This window comes from Phyllopteryx taeniolatus, chromosome 5 (genome assembly GCF_024500385.1).
Source record: "Phyllopteryx taeniolatus isolate TA_2022b chromosome 5, UOR_Ptae_1.2, whole genome shotgun sequence".
NCBI lineage: Eukaryota > Metazoa > Chordata > Actinopteri > Syngnathiformes > Syngnathidae > Phyllopteryx > Phyllopteryx taeniolatus.
This window is the reverse complement of record NC_084506.1, coordinates 10,897,450-10,920,805: the sequence shown is the minus strand read 5'-3', so window position 1 is coordinate 10,920,805 and position 23,356 is coordinate 10,897,450. Positions and strand designations below refer to the sequence as shown.

The window sequence follows — 23,356 nt, the reverse complement described above, 5'->3', positions numbered from 1 at the left end:
ACCAATTACTAATTTGTACTTAAATCAATTTCAGAGTCTTTAGTCTACTGGAAAGCAATTGAATTAGTAGGCTACTTCTACTTGTACCGGAGTATTGCTTCACACAAGTTTCTGTACTTCTATTTAAGAACAAAGTGTGAGTCATTTTCCACCTCTGCGCTTCAGTGAACAGTTGAGTCTGGTTTCAACTCCAGGTCTGCGGTGGTGTGTTTGGCTCCGCCTTTACCTCCTGCCGGATGGCGTCACCACGTCCAGCGACCGCCTCTGATGAACTCCGTTAAAAAGAGTGGAAGTACAACCGACGAACCGTCGACTGTGTGAAAAAAACCCGACTCAAATTGCATCTCGACTGTACATTGGTCCCGCTCATCAGGAGAACATGGAGGTACCGTCCTGCCAGTCCAGGTAGGATCTTTGTGCTTGTTAAAGCTGCGGGTGCAACTTCATGACCAAATCAATCAATAAACGATCGGTCAGCTAACCTATCAATACCAGATTTCATGTTTAAAAACCCCGACGCTAGTCACAATGTTGTTCATGATCAACCTCAGAGTATACCGACCCTTCCCAACAGGCACTACTACTCGTAATGATATGTCGTTTACCGTCCTAAACCAGTTTAATCTTGACTTTCTGTTCCACAGATAGCTCCGTATCTTGGCAACCGCCCGAGCCGTGGCACGTTTGAGTTAAAAGCACCACGGACAGCTCCAGGCCCACCCCGCCACCATCTCTGACGTAAAAATACGAATAATAATAATAATAATAAATAAAATAAAAAATATTTTAAAAAATATATAAATCCCAATCGAGCAGTTTCTCCCGACTTTATTGAGCTAAGGCACATACTTTACATCAGAAAAAAATTGTCACTGTCCCTCCAAAAAATAAATAAATAAATAAATAAATAAATAAAATCTGTTGCAAAGATTATGGGTCACTCCAGAATTGAAGAACAATTTAGCCACCAACATTTTCAAGAAAAACAGTATGTGTATATATATATATATGTATGTATACATATATATATATATACACACAGAAAGAGTGTTTATGAGATGTTTTTTTTAATTGAACATAAAGCTGATATACATGCAGGGAAAGACACACACACATACACACACAGATCGTAAATGATAGGGCAATGTTCTGTATCTGTATTTTCAGAAGGGGTCCTTGGTCTCTATTGGGTTATAAGAGTAAATAAAATGCTGTGAGCTATTTCATTTATTGATCAAAAGCACACATTATATTGACAAATGTTTTTCACATTTTGTTGTAATAAAACAAGGTAGGTTGTGTTCATCATCATGAATTTTTATGTGTACTGTAAAATTATGTTATGGTAATGCATCATTTTAGTTAGTTTCTAACTTGAGCTTGAGCTGAAAGGTTTGGTAAACCGTACTTTACAGTATATTTTGTTGTTCTCTCAGAAAAAAATGTGTGCGTTTATTTATTTTTCCAAGTACCTTGGCAGCATAACCTTGTTCTTTTTGCCACTTTATATTTGTTTTTGGTTACTTGGTTAATTGGCTAATCTTCAGTTTGACTATGTAACTGCTGTTGAATAATTTGAAGAGCAAATGAGCAAACCATCTCATATCGTTTGTTTCACATTTGTGTTTATGATAACACATCTTTCTGCGAGTCCAGTTGCCTCAAGGTTAATCTTCTGTTTTATGAACAATTGACTGACACGCAAATAAAGCACTGCAAGAGACATTACACATGTGTAATCATACTATACTCACTGTACTGATCTTGCAGTCCAGAACTTCAATTGCAGAATGATGATCAATACTGTTTACATCACTGAACTGGGTTTATGAATCAGTGATTAAAGAATATGTTGGCATCCAAAATGGAGGAAGTTGCAGTCATTCATTACAACACTGTGATGATTCAGCGTAGTGTGTACTTTGCTGCCATTAACACATTGAGTATATGTGAAGGGCAACCTCTGCAAAAGGCATTCTGTTTAATCACTACCATATATGTGTCACAATAGTTTGTCATCATTAAGCACAGACATTTACCTAAAAGGAAATGGCCTTTATATTATCAGACTCTCTCCTCTTTCAAGAACACATTTAAACAACAAAGTTATATAATCTTAAAACCCCTGGGTTAAAAATAACCCAATATGGGTTCTTTGGGTAACCCAACATATTCCTAAAGTTGGAGCGACCCAGCTAGTGGTTATTGTAAACCAGCTGGCCTGGGTTACAGGCGTAACCCTGCGTGTTGGGTTGGGATTCTATACACCCCAAAAAGGTTAAATGTGACTTTGCTTTTGGGTTAATCAAATGTGACCCAAAAAGCAGTTTAAAATACATTGTATTTATCCATCCTCTGTACCGCTTATCCTCACTAGGGTTGCAAGTCTTCAGTTAACCTACCGTGCATGTTATTTGAATGTGGGAGGAAAGCAGAATACCTGTAGAAAACCCCCGCAGGCACAGGGAGACCATGCAAACTCCACAGAGGAAGGTCCATATTCGAACCCAAGACCTCTGCATTGTGAGGCAGATCTGCTAACCACTGATCTGAAATATAATTATGTGATGTCATGTGGGTCTAAACGTAATCATACAAGGATACTCTGGAAAAGTATTTTCTAGTTAGCATTAATAACATACTAAATTTCATAGCCCTGTCCAAAGCAGGTCCCAGTGTCAGAGGAAGGGAGAGGCAGGAATCAGAAACAAAAATGGTGAATTTGAGAAGGGTGAACCTTCAATTCAATGCAATGTTAAAAAAAAATAAAATAAATCAAAATAAAATAAAATAAACAACGGCCTATACCAAATGGTTACAAAACTGACCAGTTTTAAGTAGTAGCATGGAATGAACATTAACATGATATAGCTTGACACCACATTTAAAACAAGAATTAAAAATGGGTTCAGGCTGTTCAGAGCCATTCATCCCTATCCATCCCTTCACCCCCGCACAGAAATGTATTTTAGGGTTCCGAACATCCCCCAAAAACTCATTCACATGTAACGCCTGGCAAGATAAAAACAGCCTCAGACACCATTTGCACCGATGGACATGAAATTCAGTCTATCATGACTTAGCAGCCTATTCAGTCTATCATGACAGTATGCACAAAAAATGTATCATGACAGTATGCACAAAAAACTCTCAAGGAAATTAAACAGGAACTCGGCCATTTTGGGTGAATTCCATGGTTCGTACTTACTAAATTATGAAAAATGTCACGCCATTTAATGTGGGCAGATATTGCATATAAATTTGATGATCATCTCCAGGACTCACAATGAAAAAGGGCTTGTAAGGGCCTGTTCATCGCTGCTTAAAGATTATTTTTTTTTGTACATGAATGCATTTCTTATTTTTTTGTACATAATACACTCCTTCCGTCATTATGTAATTCATATTGAAAATGTGCGTGTAATGTGACACAGGTTAAATAGTGGTTGACATGATTTATTAGGATGGGTTTACAGTTGATGATACTGGACCTCAAAGGACCTGTCCATTGGTATTAATCAGTATATTTTATTTTATTTGAAGATCCAGTTATGATGACTGCAAAAAGACTGCCGACTGGCTGCTGGTCCGAACCAAGCAGCGGCCCAGGGTAGCCATCATTTGTGGCTCGGGACTGGGTGCCCTGGCTGACTTGATAGATGACAAAATGGTTTTCCCTTATCAGGACATCCCAGGTTTCCCTACTAGCACTGGTACCTTTTGTTTTGCTTTTTTCAATTTACATTTTTTTTAAATGTGACTGAAGAAAATCAAGTTGGTGTTTATACATTTTGTGCACTGTTTAGTGGCAGGCCATGCTGGTCAACTGGTTTTTGGGAAGCTGCAGGACCGGGAGTGTGTCTGCATGGAGGGCCGATTCCACTACTACGAGGGCTACAGCATACACACTGTAAGAACGGCATTAAGCAAAAGTGTTTGTGATGTTGTTAAGCTTTATGAAAATTCTTAGATTTTACAAACTACTTCATTTCGGTTGTTTTTTCACTAGCATGCATCAACTTAAAATGTTCTGGCTGTGCTGAATAATCAACTGCAGTTGAGAAGATGGTTCACCTCTGTGTGTCAGCATTGGATTGACCTTTGTAATATTGTCGAGATTGTATTACGGTTTTATTTTATTACCAGATGTGATGTGCCTCTCCACATAAAGTTAGTTATATCATAAAACCTAGTTTCATCTATACAGTAAACAGACGTTAAATGTATTGTACTTCTTGTATCCAGTTAGGACTTTAGACAGATTTTGCTCTTTGGTCCATTCTTTGTGACATAAGTATTTCTAGAAAGCCAACTAAGCATATTCTAATGAGCAAATATTACCAAGGAAACATGATAGATGTTGAACAAATTCATCTCAATGTCTGTGAAGGCTCCATCTACACCTTTGTGCTGTAATAGCAACCTGAAATGTTTTCATCTCTTGACATTTTCCATAGGATACAAACAAATGCGCTTTACTTCCCAGCCTCGCTGTAAATGATCCCATAACAGCAACCCACGAGTAACATAATGCTGTAGTAACTATACTGACATTTCTCTGCTGCTTCTTGACTAAGTTAGTAATTACTAAGTTACCACATACACTTTCCCTTCTCTATCCATCCATCCATTTTCTGAGCCGCTTCTCCTCACTAGGGTCGCGGGCGCGCTGGAGCCTATCCCAGCTGTCATCGGGCAGGAGGCGGGGTACACCCTGAACTGGTTGCCAGCCAATCGCAGGGCACATCGAAACAAACAACCATTCGCACTCACAGTCATGCCTACGGGCAATTTAGAGTCTCCAATTAATGCATGTTTTTGGGATGTGGGAGGAAACCGGAGTGCCCGGAGAAAACCCACGCAGGCACGGGGAGAACATGCAAACTCCACACAGGCGGGGACGGGGATTGAACCCCGCACCTCAGAACTGTGAGGCTGACGCTCTAACCAGTCGGCCACCGTGCCGCCCCCTTCTCTAACAAGGGACTAAAACAATCACCAAATAATAAGTAAGGCCTTTGTCAACAATCAAGTGTTCTTTATCCACAAATGAGCAATGAGTCGTGACAGCAGTGGCACAGCCCTGGCTTAACATTAACAGAAACAGAATTGCTGTTAGATATTAGTGAACTTTCATCCTGATCGGAGCCAAAATGTATTTGTTGGCCCAAGCACCCTCAAACTTTTTTCCTCCAAGGTGAAGCTAACGATCCCTTATGCCCCATTCAAGTGAGGAAATACAGAGTGACACTCAAGTATCAAGAGTAATTGGTCATTCTGTCCTGTAGGATACTTTAAAAAAAGCAATGCTCATTTGCTAGATATCTATGTTCACCTTCAGTGCTGCTGCCCCCATACATTTGAACATTCTCTCGTGACTTTTCATAGTAAACTGATGTTGATGGAATAATAATTGAAAATTCCATGTTAATTTGTAATGCATGATATTTGCGACTGCAGGTGACGTATCCTGTGCGAGTCTTCTTCCTGTTGGGTGTGGAGACTCTGATTGTGACAAATGCAGCAGGCGGAGTCAATGGCAGTTACAATGTGGGGGATATTATGGTCATTAAGGATCATATTAACCTGCCGGGTTTTTGTGGACAGAGCCCACTGGTTGGGCACAATGATGACAGGTAACACTCAATTTCCAATATGCAGTTTATGATATATAAGGTCAGCTGCGAACCGAGCAATGACATGACTTCTGAAAGTTTTCACAAGTGGCCAACTGTCGGCAACTAGATTCGTGCACTTCTGAATATGAATTGCTGCAGAACAGGATCGTAACATTGCAGATGTAACAGCCAATCCAAAATGCTATGCTATACATATATATCACATGATCTTTCATAACAAAAGTTAAGTTTCTGGATACCAAGTTAAATCCAGCCAGACCCTGCCATGCCGAACTACTACAGTATATACGGTATACTTAGGCTTGGGGTGTAATGGGATACATGTACCGACATTACGTATTCAAAATACAAAAAAAAGGTAACTATAATCCGGTACAATTACTGAAAGAAAAAAAAAAGTAATCAGATTACAGGTGCATTTATTAAAAATTTTGATTATGTTGCACAATTACAATTTTATAGGACCCATACCGTATTTTGGCTATTTAAACCTCCATGGAGTGACTGAGTATAAAAGTTTCAATTTCATTTTAAAAAACACCTTGTTTTTTTCATACGTGTCCAGAAAAGGCCCCTCTTTCAGCTACTTCTGATTGACCCAGTTTTGTATCCTCTTTGTCCATATTTGGCTAAGACCGCCCCTTCTCTTCTGATTGGTTGCCTCCATGTAGAAGACCCACTTGTGAGTGTACACGTGTTTATGTTGACAGCGCTGGCTCGGAAGCAGAGAAGTAGGCAGAGATCTTCGCTAGTGACATAGATAAATTCAAATGACCTGATTTCAGGCCTATTGGCAGAAAAACTCAGAAATGCATGGACGATTTTATTTTATAATTCACTTGTTTACTGAGGCCAATATTACATCCCAAATACTCAAAAAAAGTGTCATGAACGGAACAAAGGACAGGACCCAAAATGCACGACTCCAATTCAGATGGACAGTTACAAAAAGAGAGGTTTAATAAACGGGCAGAGGTCGGTACACAGGCAGGCAATCCATAAAGGCAACAGTATCCAAAAAACATGAGGGAAAAAGGCAAGGTCAATAATCAGAACAGGGTCTAGTCTTACTATGAGTCGGTGACGTGGAAACAAGGAATGCTGGAACGTGACAATAAGGTACAACGAACTGGCGACCAGAAAGAATGAGACACGAGGTTAAATGCATGGGGTAATTAGGGTAAACGAGGCACAGGTGGGGAAGATGCTCTCAGGAGCAGGTGTGTACGAGACAGGTGGAAGACAACAACCAGAACACCCACCCATGACAGTACACCCCTACCCCCCCCCCCCTTAACAGCCGGGCCCCACACGGCCCCGGAGCCCCAGGATGCGCAACGTGGAAGTCCCGAATGAGGGAGTCATCAACGATAAACCCAGACGGCACCTATGAACGTTCCTCAGGCCCGTAGCCCTCCCAGTCCACCAGATATTGAAACCCCCTCCAACGAGACGACAACAGCCGCCTCACCATGAAGACAGGGCCCCAATCCACAAACCGGGGGGGAGGAGGAGGCCTGGAAGGCGGGACCAGAGGGGACTTACGGGCAGGCTTGAGAAGGCTGATGTGAAATGCAGGGTGGACCCGCATCGACCTTGGGAGCCTAAGCTTCATGGTGACAAGATGACCTTAATGATGGGGAAGGGCCCACCGAACCTGGGAGCGAGCTTCTGGGACTCCACCCAGAGTGGAATATGCTTGGTGGAGAGCCAAACTCGCTGACCCACTTTGTAGTTCGGGGCCGGTGTCCTCCTACGGTCAGCTGCGGTCTTGTAGGACCGTCCTTGGCTTAGCAGCATTTGGCGGGCTCGCTCCCAGGTCCTCCTGCAGCGTCTCACCAAGGTCAATGCAGATGGAACCGTGAATTCCGGGGCTATGGCAGGAAACAGAGATGGTTGGTAACCATGCACAATGTGAAAAGGTGATAGACCAGTGGATGCAGAGGGGAGAGAATTGTGGGAGAACTCGACCAAAACCAGCTTCTGAGTCCAGGATTGTGGCTCCTGTGACGCGAGACATCGGAGCCCAGTCTCCAGGTCCTGGTTCAGCCTCTCAGTTTGTCCGTTGGTTTCAGGATGAAACCCAGAGGACAGACTGATGGTAGCACCTATTAATTTGCAAAACTCCTTCCAAAATCGTGAAACAAATTGGGGGCCCCTATCCGATACCACAAACCATGAAACTTGAATACCTGGTTTATCATCAACTCTGCAGTTTCTTTAGCTGGGGGGAGTTTCGGGAGTGCAATGAAGTGTGCCGTCTTAGAGAACCTGTCAACAACTGTGAGAATGGTGGCATTTCCTTTAGAGGCCGGTAATCCTGTCACAAAGTCTATGGAAATGTCTGACCAAAGATGTTGTGGTATTGGCAGGGGTCGCATTTCCCCAGAAGGACATTTACGAGAGGACTTGTTAGCAGCACATACCTGGAAAGCATTGACGTAATGGATAAAATCTCGTCTAACGTTAGGCCACCAAAAGCGCTGTTCGACCACAGATTGAATTTTGGCAATGCCTGGGTGACATACAGTCCTGTTAGTGTGAGCCTAGTGGATAACTCTTCCCCCTAAGGTCGGGACCACATAAAGCCTGTTTTCAGGGCAATCTTCAGGGCTAAGAGCCTCTTTTACCACAGTTTCAATGTCCCAAACAAAAGCAGAAATGAAACATGACTTGGGCAAAATGGTTTTAGGGTCGGACAAAGAATTCTCTACGCAGAAAATACGCGATAAAGCATCTGCCCGGAGAAAACCCACGCAGGCACGGGGAGAACATGCAAACTCCACACAGGTGGGGCTGGGGATTGAACCCCGCACCTCATAACAGTGAGCAGACGCTCTAACCATTCGCCTACCGTGCCGGCCTACTGAATATATTGTTTTTTTTTAAAATAAACATTAACTAAATTTATATTTCATTTGTACCTTTGGCTAAAAAGAGTCTCCGTTACCGAATCCGTTGTTGGTATGTATCCAGGTGTTCAGGTGTGGGTAACTGACTCGAATTTGTGTGCTATTGTCCAGTTCAGTCGCGTTTGGCAGCATTGCTCAGTGTGCTCGGATGAGCTGTTATCTCATCTTATCTTATCTATATAGCCTCTCGGTTGTTCAATCCTCTTATCTATATGCCTTATCCTCAGGTTTGGAGTTCGTTTCCCTTGCATGTCAGATGCCTATGACCGGAACCTGAGGACTTTGGCTATACAGACAGCACATGAACAGAACTGTGGTGGCTTCCTGCAGGAAGGGGTTTACTGTATGGTGGTTGGACCAACATTTGAAACCATCGCAGAGTCCAACATCCTACAGAGGTTTGGGGCGGATGCCGTCGGTAAGTAAAGATTGTTTACAATGTGGCAAGCAAATGTAGGCCTCACTTACACGACAGTATGTTTTCATGCATTCTACTGGAGGTTAAGTGCAATTATTGTTCTTCTCTTTTGTAAACAGAACATTATGTTCAGCTGTCATGTGATGGCTCTCAAAACATTGACATCCTTCAACTATTGAAATAAGGGGCCCTCGGTTTACGGTACCAACCTCGGGTTTCAAACTGAGTGCAGTTAACTAGTTTGTACAGGGGAGTAAAAATGCTGTCATGCAACACAAGAAGGCTCACTCAGTTCTTATTGTTTTTCTTGATTATTAATTTTTTGTAGCATCTCATAGAAATATTTACAGTAGTAATTATGACTAATACTGTGTTAGCATAGGTTAGTGATTAGTAGTGAGTGACTATGGCGTGACTTACATACAAATATGGGTTACGTCGCCAAAAAAGAAAAGGAATTCCGTCGTAAGCCGAGGACCACTATGTACACTAATTTGAATAGTCATTTAAAAATCAAAAGCAAACACATTGTTTATATGCAGTTTATTACAAAATTAGTATTCTTTTAAAGTCCTGGTAAAGTGAAAATAAAAATGTCTTATACATTTCACACACCACAGAGAAGGGTGTTGTTAACAAACAATTGAATGAATATAAATGTCAGCAAGTATGTAAAATTAGGCTCTAAAATCATGGAAAATACAGACGTTCTCCCAGCTCTCAAGCACTGTGGGTGTGGCCACTGTATCCGCTGAAAAGATATCCAGCTGAACTTCAGCTGTCACTCAAATACGTTCGTTCATTTCCTCAAATGTCTGTAGTGTGAGCCACAGGCTGAATAACATGTGCCCCTGCGTTTTCTTTGAGGTGTCTCTGTTACGTGGACCCACACACGACACAAAACTGAGACAGGTGGTGACTTTTAGTTTTTATTTAAATTTATGTCAAATGTGTCTGGATCGGCACCAGATGATACTTGTTTTAACATTATAGCTTCCGGCCTTGTCTATACACACAGTACCATATCTATTTAATAAAATATTTAAAGGTTTTGCCCATGAATGTAAGGGAGATAATTTTGTATGACATAATAAGTGGCTGTGGCGACTGGTTAGCACATCTGCCCCACAGTTCTGAGGGTTCAAATCCCAGCCTCGCCTGTGTGGAGTATGCATTTTCTCCCCGTGCCTGCGTGGGTGTTCTCCAGATACTCCGGTTTCCTCCCACATCCCAAAAACATGCATGGAAGGTTAATTGAAGACTCGAAATTGTCCGTAGGTGTGAATGTGAGTGCAAATGGTTGTTTGTTTATATGTGCCCTGCGATTGGCTGGCGGCCAGTTCAGGGTGCCTCTCGTCCGAAGATAGCTGGGATAGGCTCCAGCATGCCTGCAACCCTAGTGAGGATAAGAGGTACAAAAAATGGATGGAAGGATCGATTGTCAAAGTGTGAATTGGCACCAAAGTCTAATTTAACATCCTATGGAGAATACCTAGCCAATCTGGTTAATGAATCAGAAATTGTAGACAGGAAGTTGCAAACAAACAGCTGGAGAGAATCACATTGATGAAAACAAGCTCTTCGGCAGAGTTAAAAAGTAGAAATAAAAAGTACGTTCCTTACCTGATTCCATCTTATTATATGAGTCAGGCATTCGGCTGAAAGTTTCTTATGTTTGCATCTGCTGACCTTTAGACCGAAAGCATATGATTATAGTATGAAGAGTATAAAGATTCAAACCCAACTCAGTGCAGTACAGTACCAACTTTTTGGACCAGTGTCAATAACACACCAGACGTGCAAATGGACATGTACATTAAAATGTAACTGAGGGAACACTGGAAGGCTAGATCACATGTAGTAAAAACTGTATTTCAATATAGTAGTCAGAAATGTCCTCATCCTACTTCTGTCCATCTTCTAGGTATGAGCACAGTCCCTGAGGTGGTGGCGGCTCGTCAATGTGGCTTGCGCGTCTTGGGTCTCTCGCTGATCACCAACAAGGCAGTGACAGATTATGACAGTAATGAGAAAGCAAACCATGAGGAGGTGCTAGCGACCACCGGCCTCCGCGCACGTGACCTCCAGAGGCTTGTCAGACACCTTGTCACAAAGATCTAGCGCCTTCAGTCCAAATTTGTGGGAAACAAAAGAGTTTCCATCCTTCAGCAATAGTATTGAGATAATCAGTAGCAGAAGCAGTAATTTAGATCCAATATCAATAAATACAAGGAAATACAAGCCTCGTGCATCTTTAAAATGAAGGGTGTTGGTTGAATATGTTTAATAAGTAAATATTATACTACATATAATAAATACCTTGTAAAGTACTAAATGATTTCCAGGCATTGTCTCTGATGAACAACTACAAATTAGCAGTGAGCTCGTACCCCTCGATGACTTATAATTTGATGATGATGATGACATTTCAGTGTCAACACGCATATAATTTAACAGGATAAATTAATTTCATTGTGTTTAATCATGTTGACGCTCATCAATTATTTCATCTTTGGTGTTCCTCTTGAATACTTGACTAGACAAAAGAACAAATTAAAGGGTTTTGTTTGAAATGTATCTAATTAAATCACGAGGAAAACAAGCCTTTTGTTTCCACTGTGCTTTGAGTCGGTGTCATTCAAATGTGTTTGATTACTGAAAACTGCAAATAAGAGAGAATGTTGAATCAGTGAATCACTAGGAGCACCTCACTCATGCTTCTTTGTTGTGGTGGTTTGCGATAGTCACTGTTGATTTTCAATGAATGTATATTTTAGCTACAGAGCAAAATAGTTCTATTTCCGAGTGTTTACTTTTAAAATTCAATTGTTGATTAAAGTGTATGTATATTGTTAATAGATAATGACTTGTCTGTTATGTTATTCTCTCAGTTGATTTATTTGTGATTGTGAACAAAACAAAACAAAGCAGGCATTTAAAGGAAAAAGCTGAGATCAAATATACTCATACAAAAGTGATGTACAAGGTTTTTCTGCAGTAGATGCTACTCAGATATCTCCACACCAAGAGACCACAAGACTGAAATATCGGGATGAGCTGTTATACAAAGTCTTGCAGTTTTCAATCACTTTTGATCTGTTAACTCCTGCCAGGTTCCTTTGACGGATCCATTCATAAGAGCGGGAAAGGCCTTTGAAAACCTTTATCAGCAGTCCACTGTTTAGACCATTTACATTGTACTATGCCAATGGCAGTGTTGAAGGAGAATCTTTTTAGATTATTTTAGAATAAAACCAACCATCATCAGAAAGTAACTTCTGAGTACCATTTGTTTTCTTCCATTGCCCAAGTTTTGATAGTTTTTGGTTAAATGTACAAAAACTCACAAATATGAACAAGTTATATTCCATCCATTATTTCAAATTATGGTTTCGTGAAAGTGAACCCGAACTCACACCGCTCCATACAGAACTGAACCATTTGCGATTCATGCCTTCATTACTATAATGACTGGGGGGTGGAGTTATGGGATAGAACAAAGCAAGTGGCTTCTTTTCTGAAAAAAAGTAGAACAAAACTGTCATTCATCAATAATAATAATAACAATAATAATCAAAATGTTCAAAAATATTAGTTTGCTTGTTTCAAGTGAACGTTCTCATTTATATTCATGGTTGAATGTATTTTATTTACTGTAATTTAAATTTACAGCGGGGTATTATTTTGACCAAAGGATTTTCTTTGAGGTGGCACGGTAGACGACTGGTTAGCACATCTGCCTCACAGTTCTGAGGACCTGGATTCAAATCTGGCCTCCCCTGTGTGGAGTTTGCATGTTCTCCCCGTGCCTGTGTGGGTTTTCTCCGGGTACTCCGGTTTCCTCCCATATCCCAAAAACATACGTGGTTGGTTAATTGAAAACTGTAAATTGTCCGTCGATGTGAATCTGAGTACGAATGGTTACTTGTTTATATGTGCCCTGCGATTGGCTGGCAACCGGTTCAGGGTGTACCCAGCCTCCTGCCCGCAATTAGCTGGGATAGGCTCCAGCATACCCATGACCCTATTGAGGATAAGCGGTGTAGAAAATGGATGGATTTTCTTTGATTGAATGTGATTTGCGTGTGCATTACAGAATTTGATGGAAGGAGACATTGACATTGGTAAGAACAATTAATAAAGTTTACATTTTGGTAACCTAACAGATAGTTTAGATTGATCGATGTTTTTAAACATGTATCTGTCCTTGACTGGACGTAATTTTCAGCTCTCGAATCCGACACACTCTTGTCCAGAAAGGGCAGACTCGGTCAAGGTTAACCTACCTGGGGACAGGAGCTGCTGCTTGAATGTGTATATATTTTTCTCATATAAACCAGAAAGACTCCATAAAACATTGTTGAATAACAATGCTGAAAGCCTGTACCTTGTGTGTAGCTTCTATGAGTGTGTGCATATATATCAGCACTGAAACTCGCTGCTGTGTTTCTAAACAAAACTAAGTTAGCAAGAGCTCACATAGCTAATACTGGTAATGTTTGTTCCAACATTCAAAAATGGTTTGCATGAAATAACTTTCAGGTTAAACTTTTAATTTTTTTAAATTTTAATTAATCAAAGTTCAAATGAATTCAGTGTTAACTGTGGTGAGTTAATTGTTTTAAGGTATACACTTTAATTTTGGGGGGCAAAAATGTCACGATTGGTAATAATATGATATCGGACTGGACCCAAAAGCAGGCGGAGGCGGAGGAAGTAGAATGGTTTATTAGGTAGTAGCTCAGGGGATAGGATATCTGAGGAGTGATGGTGGGCTGTTGGAACAGGGAAGGTGCAGGTAGTGAGAGCGTGGGCAGTGGAAGAGCTTGACGGCATGGCTGGAGCGGGCAGCAAAGCGGGAGACACGGAAGGAGTACTGGGGATGGAGGAGGACACAAGAGGATTAGTACAATTGCGGGTAGCCAAGTAATCAAATGAACAGACGAGAAGGAATCATGAGAGTCGGCTTGTGTAGCACGAACGAGCGTCAATACTCTGGTGCTGGATTTCTGGATCTGGCAGGCTTAAATGCAGGCAGTGGTGAGTGCTGATTGAGAACAGGTGTGCAGGCGTGGAGGTGATGGGGAAAGAGAGAGAGGGAAAGGCGAGGCACAAAGCGCCACCCAAGTTCCAAAAAGGATACTGCAGGGCACAGACCATGACAAAATAAAACACAAACACCCATCAAGACAATAAAGTATGTGCCAACTAGCAGAAGTGAATGCTGTTAGCTAACGTTAATCTGCGCAGCCAACAAAATTCAATACAGCTCTGCTTACCTTTTTGGTATTGAAATAGTGTTTCTGTTGTGAGTCATTTTTGGTTCATTTTGACATCATTGCGGTCCTGTTTCCTGTGTTTCCTCTCCTTTTGTTTCAGGGCTGGGCATGGTCAGGTGTGCTGAGTTCCTGACACAGACTACCCGACTACCACTCCTTGCCGGAACATCCTCATTACTTGCTTGCCCTGCCGTGAAGAGAGCTCAGTCGCTGCCACGCCCGGTCCTCAGTTATTTTGGTACTTTGTTTAATTAAAGATTTATTTGCTACTTTGGAGTCAGTGTCAGCTTTTGGTTCTAATTCCTGCCTCAATCGTCATAGTTTCAGACAGTGTAGTTCAGTAGTTGTACTTCTCAAATAATTGAAAAAGCAAACACAGTTTAAACACCTCAAACAGGAAGACATTGTGAGATTAAAAGGAAGGGGAAATGGCTTCTTTCTGTTACATAATTGATTTACAAAGAGCCTGGAGAGGTGTGTCCCACTGTGGAGCTTAAATATGAATACAAATAAGACAAGCCGCAAGGTTTCACATATAACACCTGTATTGTATAGGAATAGATGTGTTTGTACACACATATCTGGTAATCGGCTTCATTCCAAAATTATTTACTTTGAATCAAAGTAGTAAAAAGTAGAGGAGAAGAAGCACAAATAAAGACAAAGTCAAGCAAAATCGGGGATTAAAATGTGTTAGACTTGGAAATCTGCATAGGCCGGCGAGTAATCAACAGCGCAAAAGGCGCTGTTGATTATTATAAGGTATTGATTATTTGGGAGTGATGGAATGAGGAAATAGAGGGGGGCACCTCTGCTGAGTGTACACTCCTCATCATTGGCAAACACGTTGCATACTCTCAACACGCACATGCACAGTCATGTGCCTGAGGGCATTCTGAACTAGCATTCCCCCCAATTTTGTGAATGTGACTTTTAAAAGCTTAACTAAAAGTGACTCCCCACCAGTGGCTGCATCTAAGCACTGTTTGCAGTTTGGAGCTAGAAACATACTGTTTCAGATTTCTCAGCAAAAAAGACTTTCTCCGCATTATAGTGCACGTTTTTTTCCCTACCTGATTCATGCTGATTGCCTGGTTTCCATTTGGTGACATGAGAATCCATTTACAACACTGAACACTGTTTAACTCCATCGTAGGGCATGGAATTAATGTGGTTACAAAACATGCCACCTCCTGTTGGGAAACTCCATTTAACACACTTGTACAAGAACAATAGCTTTTAGTTCCATAGGCTTTTATCTTTAAAGAACAAGTTCAGCATTTCTTTAAAAAAAAAAAGTGCTTATTCACTACAAAAAAAAAGCTTTGAGTTATTATGGCCAAAAGGGAAAAAGTGAAAGCACAAGAAAAGACACAAAATGCCCAGACGAGTTCCTCTACATGCAAGACTGCGCAAATGAATCCTGTTTCATAAGAAATATAAAATAAAATAAACAATACATCTCGTTAGGAAATTAAATAAAAATTGTAACCGTTGTGTGTGTGATTATGTGTGAACATGTCCGGTGTGTATCTAGTCAGCTGGAATAGGCTACAACACACTTGAACCCTGAAGAGGTTATGTGGTAGAAAATGATAGATATACTTGTATTAATCATGTACAGTATATTATATGTAATCGTATATACATACATTAGAATTCAAAAATATATAAAAATATATTTATTATAAAAATCATAACAATGCCACGTCCTCAGGGCGCAGTACCTTATTGTAGAGGAGGGGTTGCTCCTGTGAGCTGAGTGGTTGGTTGATTTATGCCCCTGGTAGAGTGAGGGCAAAATGGTTCTAGGTGAGTGACGAGAAAAAATGCAGCTCAAGACCCCTTATGACAATGACAATCAGTGGCGATTCCTGCGCCATGTGCAGGAGCACAGGACGACAATGCTGGGGGAACAGCAATCCCAAAAAATAAAATAAAACACACAACATTTTGCTGCTTGAAAAGGTTTTGTAGGCATGACCTAATAAACATTGAGCTTTATATGGGGAATTTGTGACACCTTGTGTAGGCATCATCTGCAAGAATGTTAGGAGAGATGAACGGTGGCTACACTGCTTGTACATGTTCAGCTTGAATGTGAATAATAAGACTTACAATCATTCACAGACCAAGTCTACCAAAAAATAATTAGTCTAGGCCAGTGGTTCTCAAACTTTGCACGAAGTACCACCTCAGAAAATACTTAGTTAGTTTAAGTACCACCATGACCAACATTAAAATAAACTAAAAATGATATTTAATATCAGTGCAAGCGCGGCACGGTGGACGACTGGTTAGAGCGTCAGCCTAACAGTTCTGAGGAGTGGGGTTCAATCCCCGGCCCCGCCTGTGTGGAGTTTGCATGTTCTCCCCCTCCCTGCGTGGGTTTTCTCTGGGCACTCCGGTTTCCTCCCACATCCCAAAAACATGCATGGTAGGTGAATTGACAACTCTAAATTGCCCGTAGGTGTGAATGTGAGTGAAATGGTTCTTTGTTTGTATGTGTCCTGCGATTGACTGGCAACCAGTTCAGGGTGTACCCCGCCTCCTGCCCGATGACAGCTGGGATAGGCTCCAGCACGCCCACGACCCTAGTGAGGAGAAGCGGCTCAGAAAATGGATGGATGGATGGACCACTGAACTGTACAGTGGCAGTGATTTTGTAGTACTACTAGAACAGGGGCCTTTTTGAAAGGCATTAACCCTAACCCTTCTTGGGTTAGGGTTAATGCAATGGACAACCAGTTTAATACACACTTCCGAAATAACCAATGTGCTCAAATTACTTTTGATATCATGTAATTGTTAATAATTAATGATATTCGTTTATGTGACGACACTGATCTGATTAATATGTTTTCATAACAGTTAGTCAGGTAAAAATCAATATACAAGATAATTTACATTTTCAAATGAACACGTCTACAACATTCCTTGAAAATCCCAATATCCCATCACTACACAGCTATTTCGTAGAATAGACTACCTCATGCCCGTGGGCAGCACGTTGGTGACCCCCTGCACTAGAGGGAGCTCATGTACCACTAGTGGTACTAGCACTACAGTGTGAGAATCATTCAGATGTCGAACGAAGTTTGACATTGTTCCCACTCCGTCCGTAATCCTTGACCCGCATGTTTTGCACACTGCGATTCGTTGTTTTCTTTACCACCTTGTAGCTTTAGTACCTTAACGACACTGTTTTTGGTATCATTTTTCAAACTTCTGCTTTCTCTTCTCATTTTTCAAACTGGCACATTCATTGATTCCCAGTCCTTCTTTGTTGGTTGCGCTAGAATTTGACTGGATGCTGTCGGATAAAAACAACGTGACCTAATTTGATTGGATACCATACCTTCAACTTGCACATAAATGTGCACAGAGAGAGAGAGAGAGAGAGAGAGAGAGAGAGAGAGAGAGAGAGAGAAACTCAGTTTTTGGGTAGCTATTTTCAATGATCCACTTCATTATTTGCGAAATAATTTCCCCAAGCAAAAACAAGATAATGTATATTTGATCGTTGTTGTAACTTTAAAAGATAAGTAAACTTTTGTTGTTGTCCAAATGAAGTCACGAGTTGCTGTTCAAGTCCAAGTCGAGTTGTAAGTCTGAACATTTTCTCAAGTTGAGTCTAAAGTCATCAAATTTATGAGTCGAATCTGACTCGAGTCCAAGTAATGTGACTCAAGTCCACACCTTTGCGTGTTTGTGCCCACTTCATGGCGCTGATAAGAGCACAACAAAATAATGCACAAGTAGGACATGCATACAACTACTATTACACTACGAGGAAACACAAAAAAACAATATTACATTAACATATACATTACAAAACATATATCTAGCTATATTACTTGCAAATGCTGGGCATCACATCATGCCTAGCAGCATTTTGCAACATGTTAATTTTTAACGTATTAATTTTTGTTGTTCCATGTAGTAATTCTATTAGTTATGTGTGTGTGTGTGTGTGTGTGTGTGCGTGTGTTTGTTGTTCCTCTGTAGCAGTAGTAGTAGCTGAATGTGTTTTATGTGTTGTGTTGTCTTTTTGATTGTACTGTGAGTTTAGTTAATATTGTACAACCACAATTCCAATGAAGTTGGGACGTTGTGTTAAACATAAATAAAAACAGAATATTTGCAAATCATGTTTGACCTATATTTAATTGAATACACTACAAAGACAAGATATTTAATGTTCAAACTGATAAACTTTATTGTTTTTAGAAAATAATCATTAACTTAGAATTTTATGGCTGCAACACGTTCCAAAAAAGATGGGACAGGGTCACGTTTAACACTGTGTTACATCACCTTTTCTTTTAACAATATTCAATAAAAGTTTGGGAACTGACGACACTCATTGTTGAAGCTTTGTAGGTGGAATTCTTTCCCATTCTTGCTTGATGTACAGTACTTCAACAGTCCGGGGTCTCCGTTGTCGTATTTTACGCTTCATAATGGGCCACACATTTTCAATGGGAGACAGGTCTGGACTGCAGGCAGGCCAGTCTCGTACCCGCACCCTTTTAATATGAACCCACACTGTTGTAACACGTGCAAAATGTGGTTTGGCATTGTCTTGCTGAAATAAGCAGGTGCGTCCATGAAAAAGACGTTGCTTGGATGGCAGCGTATGTTTCTCTAAAACCTGCATGTACCTTTCAGCATTAATGGTGCCTTCACAGATGTGTAAGTTACCCATGCACTAACACAGCCCCATACCATCACAGATGCTGGCTTTTTAATTTTGCGTCCAGAACAGTCTGGATGGTTCTTTTCCTCTGGCCCGGAGGACACGACGTCCACAATTTCCAAAAACAATTTGAGATGTGGACTCGTCGAACCACAGAACACTTTTGCACTTTGGATCAGTCCATCTTAGATGAGCTCGGGCTCAGAGAAGCCGGCGGCGTTTCTGGGTGTTGTTGATAAATGGCTTTTGCTTTGGATAGTAGAGTTTCAAGTTGCACTTACGGATGTAGCGCCGAACTGTATTTACTGACATTGGTTTTCTGAAGTGTTCCTTAGCCCTTGTGGTGATATCATTTAAACATTGATGTCGGTTTTTGATGCAGTGCCGCCTGAGGGGTTGAAGGTCACGGGCATTCAATGTTGGTTTTCGGCCTTGCCGCTTACATCAAGTGATTTCTCCAGATTCTCTGAACTTTTTGATGATATTATGGACCGTAAATGATAAAATCCCTAAATTCCTTGCAATTGTACATTGAGGAACATTTTCCTTAAACTGTTCGACTATTTTCTCACGCACTTATTCACAAAGAGGTGAACCTCGCCCCATCTTTGCTTGTGAATGACTGAGCAATTCAGGGAAAATCTTTTTATACCCAATCATGGCACCCACCTGTTCCCAATAAGCCTGTTCACCTGTGGGATGTTCCAAACAGGTGTTTGATGAGCATTTCTCAATTTTCTCCGTCTTTTTTGCCACCTGTCCCAGCTTTTTTGGAACGTGTTGCAGCCATAAAATTCTAAGTTAATTATTATTTGCTAAAAACAATAAAGTTTATCAGTTTGAACATTAAATATCTTGTATTTGTAGTGTATTCAATTAAATATAGGTTGAACATTATTTGCAAATCATTGTTTTCTGTTTTTATTTAGGTTTAACACATTGTCCCAACTTCATTGGAATTGGGGTATTTAGTGACCACCTTGTTCATATTCATCAGAATAGGTTAAAAAAAAAAAGGTCCCCTGATACATTGGGATATCCATTCATTCATCTTCCGTTCTGCTTATCCTCACTAGGGTCGCGGGTGCGCTGGAGCCTATCCCAGCTTTCTCTGGGCAAGAGGCAGGGTACACTCTGAACTGGTCGCCAGCCAATCGCAGGGCACGTATAAACAAACAACCATTCGTACTCACATTCACACCTACGTGCAATTTAGAGTCATCAATTAACCTACCCTGCATATTTTTGGGGCAAAAAAGTTGCAGCAATGAGTCTCTTTTTTGCAGCAAATGAGAAATAGGACCTGTTTCTGAAATAAAATCCCAGACACAGTTTTAGCTTCTTGACAAGCTGCTGAATGTTAAGTTTAAAAACAGTGTATCATCAATTAAAAAAACTAATTTATAAGATGTGACACACTCAATGACACCCCCCTGAGATGTAATTATAGAAGGCAAGTTCGGAATATTTAGGAACATTGTGCCAGATATTATTGATATAAATGGTGAACAATAACAGTTCGAGAACTGAACCCTGAGGCGCACCATTTTTTTTTTTTTTTATTATTCTCTGTAAATAACTCTACAAGCATTACAACGCAGAAGTAAACAATAAATGTGTGCACTCCCATCCTAAATTTGCAGAGGTGCATTTTAGTCTGTGGCAGTCTTAGGAGATAAAAAGTAAATTTAGAATAACTGTGATAATTAGAAATTAAGCATATCAATATCCCAATGTGGCAGCACGGTGAACGACTGGTTGGCAAATCTGCCTCACAGTTCTGAGGACCGGGGTTCAAATCCCTGCCTGTGTGGAGTTTGCATGTTCTGCCCGTGCCTGTGTGGGTTTTCTCCGGGTACTCCTGTCCTTTGTTCCGTCCCTGACAACAACCACACTCACATTCATACCTACGGACAATTTAGAGTCTTCAATTAACCTTCCGTACATGTTTTTGGGATGTGGGAGGAAACTGGAGTACCCACGCCGGCATGGGGAGCACATACAAACTCCACATATATATGCTTTTTTCAAGTTGCTTTACAATGTAACATGTAAACATCTTAAATTGTTATTAAATGTGTCAACGAAGTGATGAAGTTAACATTTCGTCATGTTGAAATATGTAAGCATTGCTTTCTTCATCCATTCATCCATTCTTCTCATAGAATCCATGGCTACTGTGCAGCACACTAAATGAAAACTTTTTTTTTTCAGAATGTACATGTATTATGTGGGCTAATCACTGCCTGCTGGAGGCAATGTGGGAAATGTGATTAGTGTGTGAGCTCTAATTAACGTCTGTGAAGCCTCACACACGTTGGCAAAGCTCTGGCAGGCACTTAGATGTACCCACGCACGCGCACACATACACGCACGCACACACATGAAGATTATCACGCACAGCAGCAGGAAAACACGCTGCCAGGGACACGCTGCGCGCACACTCATTGGGAATGGACGAGATGAGAGACTGAAGGTGTAAAATGCGCCCCTCGCGGTAAGAACAGAGTTAAAAAGCAGTGGGCGACCGGCGGCGCGCCACAGTTCGCTTGACTTTGACAAGAGCCGCAGAAAAGTTCGAATTAGCAGCGGACTTGAGACGTGCAGCATATCCACGCAGAGCATCATGGCCAAAATGGCACAGCAGCCTCCTCACCTGCACCTGGCCGAGGTCACCGCATCCCAGTTCCTCGACATCTGGAAACATTTTGATGCCGACGGTAAGGCCATTTTAATGTCCAAATTGCGTTGTTGATTTTTTTACGATTCAAGGGCTGTTTATGCAATATGCGATGACATCATCAAAAGAAGGGGAAAGTATGTAACTTCACAATAGGACTGTTAGAATTAACTATATTGTCTTCATTAACTGTGTTCTCTGTATTGTTGATTTATTTTAATTCAACACATAATTAGATTCAGATAATCAATGCTTCACTGGATAAAAAGTCCTTCGAATTTACTTAATTCGAACAACATGCACATGATTAAAATGTGTTAAACTAACATATTTGATTGTTTCCGAGGAAAAGATTACATTACGTCGGTTCACCACAATTTAATCATGTGCAACGGAAATTTATGTACTTTTTTCAATGTTATAAGAATGAATAACGAATGTGTAGGGGGGACTATTTGATCATGAAACATGATCGAAACCTTAAGGTGTTTAAATTTAAACTCGCAATTACTGCATAAAATAAAATTAAAAATTACTTTTCAATAACAATTTACACCGTCATTAAGTTTGTTTTGTGTGATATGTAGGTAGCAAATAGTCATTTAAGACTGTTGGTGAATACTTTTGAGTGATGTTGATTGGATTGGTTTCCGTTTCCATTCATAAGCAAGCTTGTCGACATTTTGTCAATAAGTGGAATGTCGGGTGACATCTTTATGCAGTAAAAAAAAAAAAAAGCTACCTCCTATAGGTTTTATTGATCCCGTTTCTGTCAGCATGGAATTATCAATTTCATAATTCATCTATAGTACCTCAGCCATCCCTCCACTCCAGCCGCCACCTCCCTCTCTCTTCTTCACACTCACACACACACTCACACACACACACACACACACACACACACACACACACACACACACACACATTTGTAAATAGAGGAAACCATACGCGTTTGTAGGCCATTTTGCAATAGGACCCCTAAAATGAATCCCACCACCGCTAAAATTTGAGAGATCAAAATTGTTTTTTTCAAACTTTGTCGTTTTTTAAAATGTAGAATTACAGAACTTGGTTGTAAGGTAATATTTGAACTGCAAAAATACAGCCTCCTCTCCTGCAATTGCCTAAAATATGGTTTGCTCCTTCATTTCTTGCCCATTTTTGGGGGTGCCAAAAGCACCCCTAAAATGAATCCCCGCACCCCAAAACCACTGATCTGAGACCAGCCGTGTTGCTTCTTATAGATTAACAGTCAAATTAACATGAAATTAATGTTATGAGCCAGCCTCTGATTGATTGTCCAGTAAATATTTCCTATTCAAAATCAAATCCTTTAAGTTTTTCTTGTTTTTGAACCAGTCAATATACAAACTCGACTATACTGTAGATGATGCAAGTCCACCTCACCTGCTTTACACATACACTCCACTATAGTTAATGATCTAATGCAGTCTGTTTTGACGCCTCCTCGTGTGCTGGAAGTTATTCCACAGAGAAATGAATGTGGAATGAAGCGCTGTATAGCAGGCTTGGAGCTTATGGATATCAGCATCACGACTGTTTTGGTTTTGGAGTCCTATTATTTATTTATTTATTTATTGTGCTTTACAGCAAGCTACAGTACTTTGCTAATCAAATGCTGCCAGCGTATCAATACATTTGGCTACAGTGTCTGAGTTCGTTCCTCATTACTGGGAGTCTCTTCTTGCTCTGAAGAAAGAAAGGAGAG

General features: G+C 40.7%; 2 protein-coding genes across 3 annotated transcripts in view; both read left to right on the top strand.

Moving 5' to 3' along the window:
- Positions 1–200: 200 nt before the first annotated feature.
- Positions 201–14,517, top strand: pnp6 (purine nucleoside phosphorylase 6). 2 transcript variants are annotated; one of them, XM_061773942.1, is made up of 6 exons: positions 201–405; positions 3,544–3,713; positions 3,807–3,910; positions 5,461–5,636; positions 8,779–8,969; positions 14,349–14,517. In XM_061773942.1, exons 1-6 carry the CDS (start codon positions 380–382, stop codon positions 14,501–14,503), a joined length of 822 nt encoding a protein of 273 aa, XP_061629926.1. In that variant the 5' UTR covers positions 201–379; the 3' UTR covers positions 14,504–14,517. The 2 variants fall into 2 exon arrangements, with proteins under 2 accessions (XP_061629926.1, XP_061629925.1); XM_061773941.1 differs by lacking the exon at positions 14,349–14,517 and adding an exon at positions 10,894–12,244 and having other exon boundaries at positions 223–405.
- Positions 14,518–21,345: 6,828 nt separating this feature from the next.
- Positions 21,346–23,356, top strand: part of calb2a (calbindin 2a) — a 46,118-nt gene continuing 44,107 nt past the window's right edge. Inside the window, exon 1 of the mRNA XM_061774820.1 lies at positions 21,346–21,667. Within this exon, the coding sequence (XP_061630804.1) occupies positions 21,574–21,667 (94 nt within the window). The 5' untranslated portion in view covers positions 21,346–21,573. The remainder of the gene's footprint in view (positions 21,668–23,356) is intronic.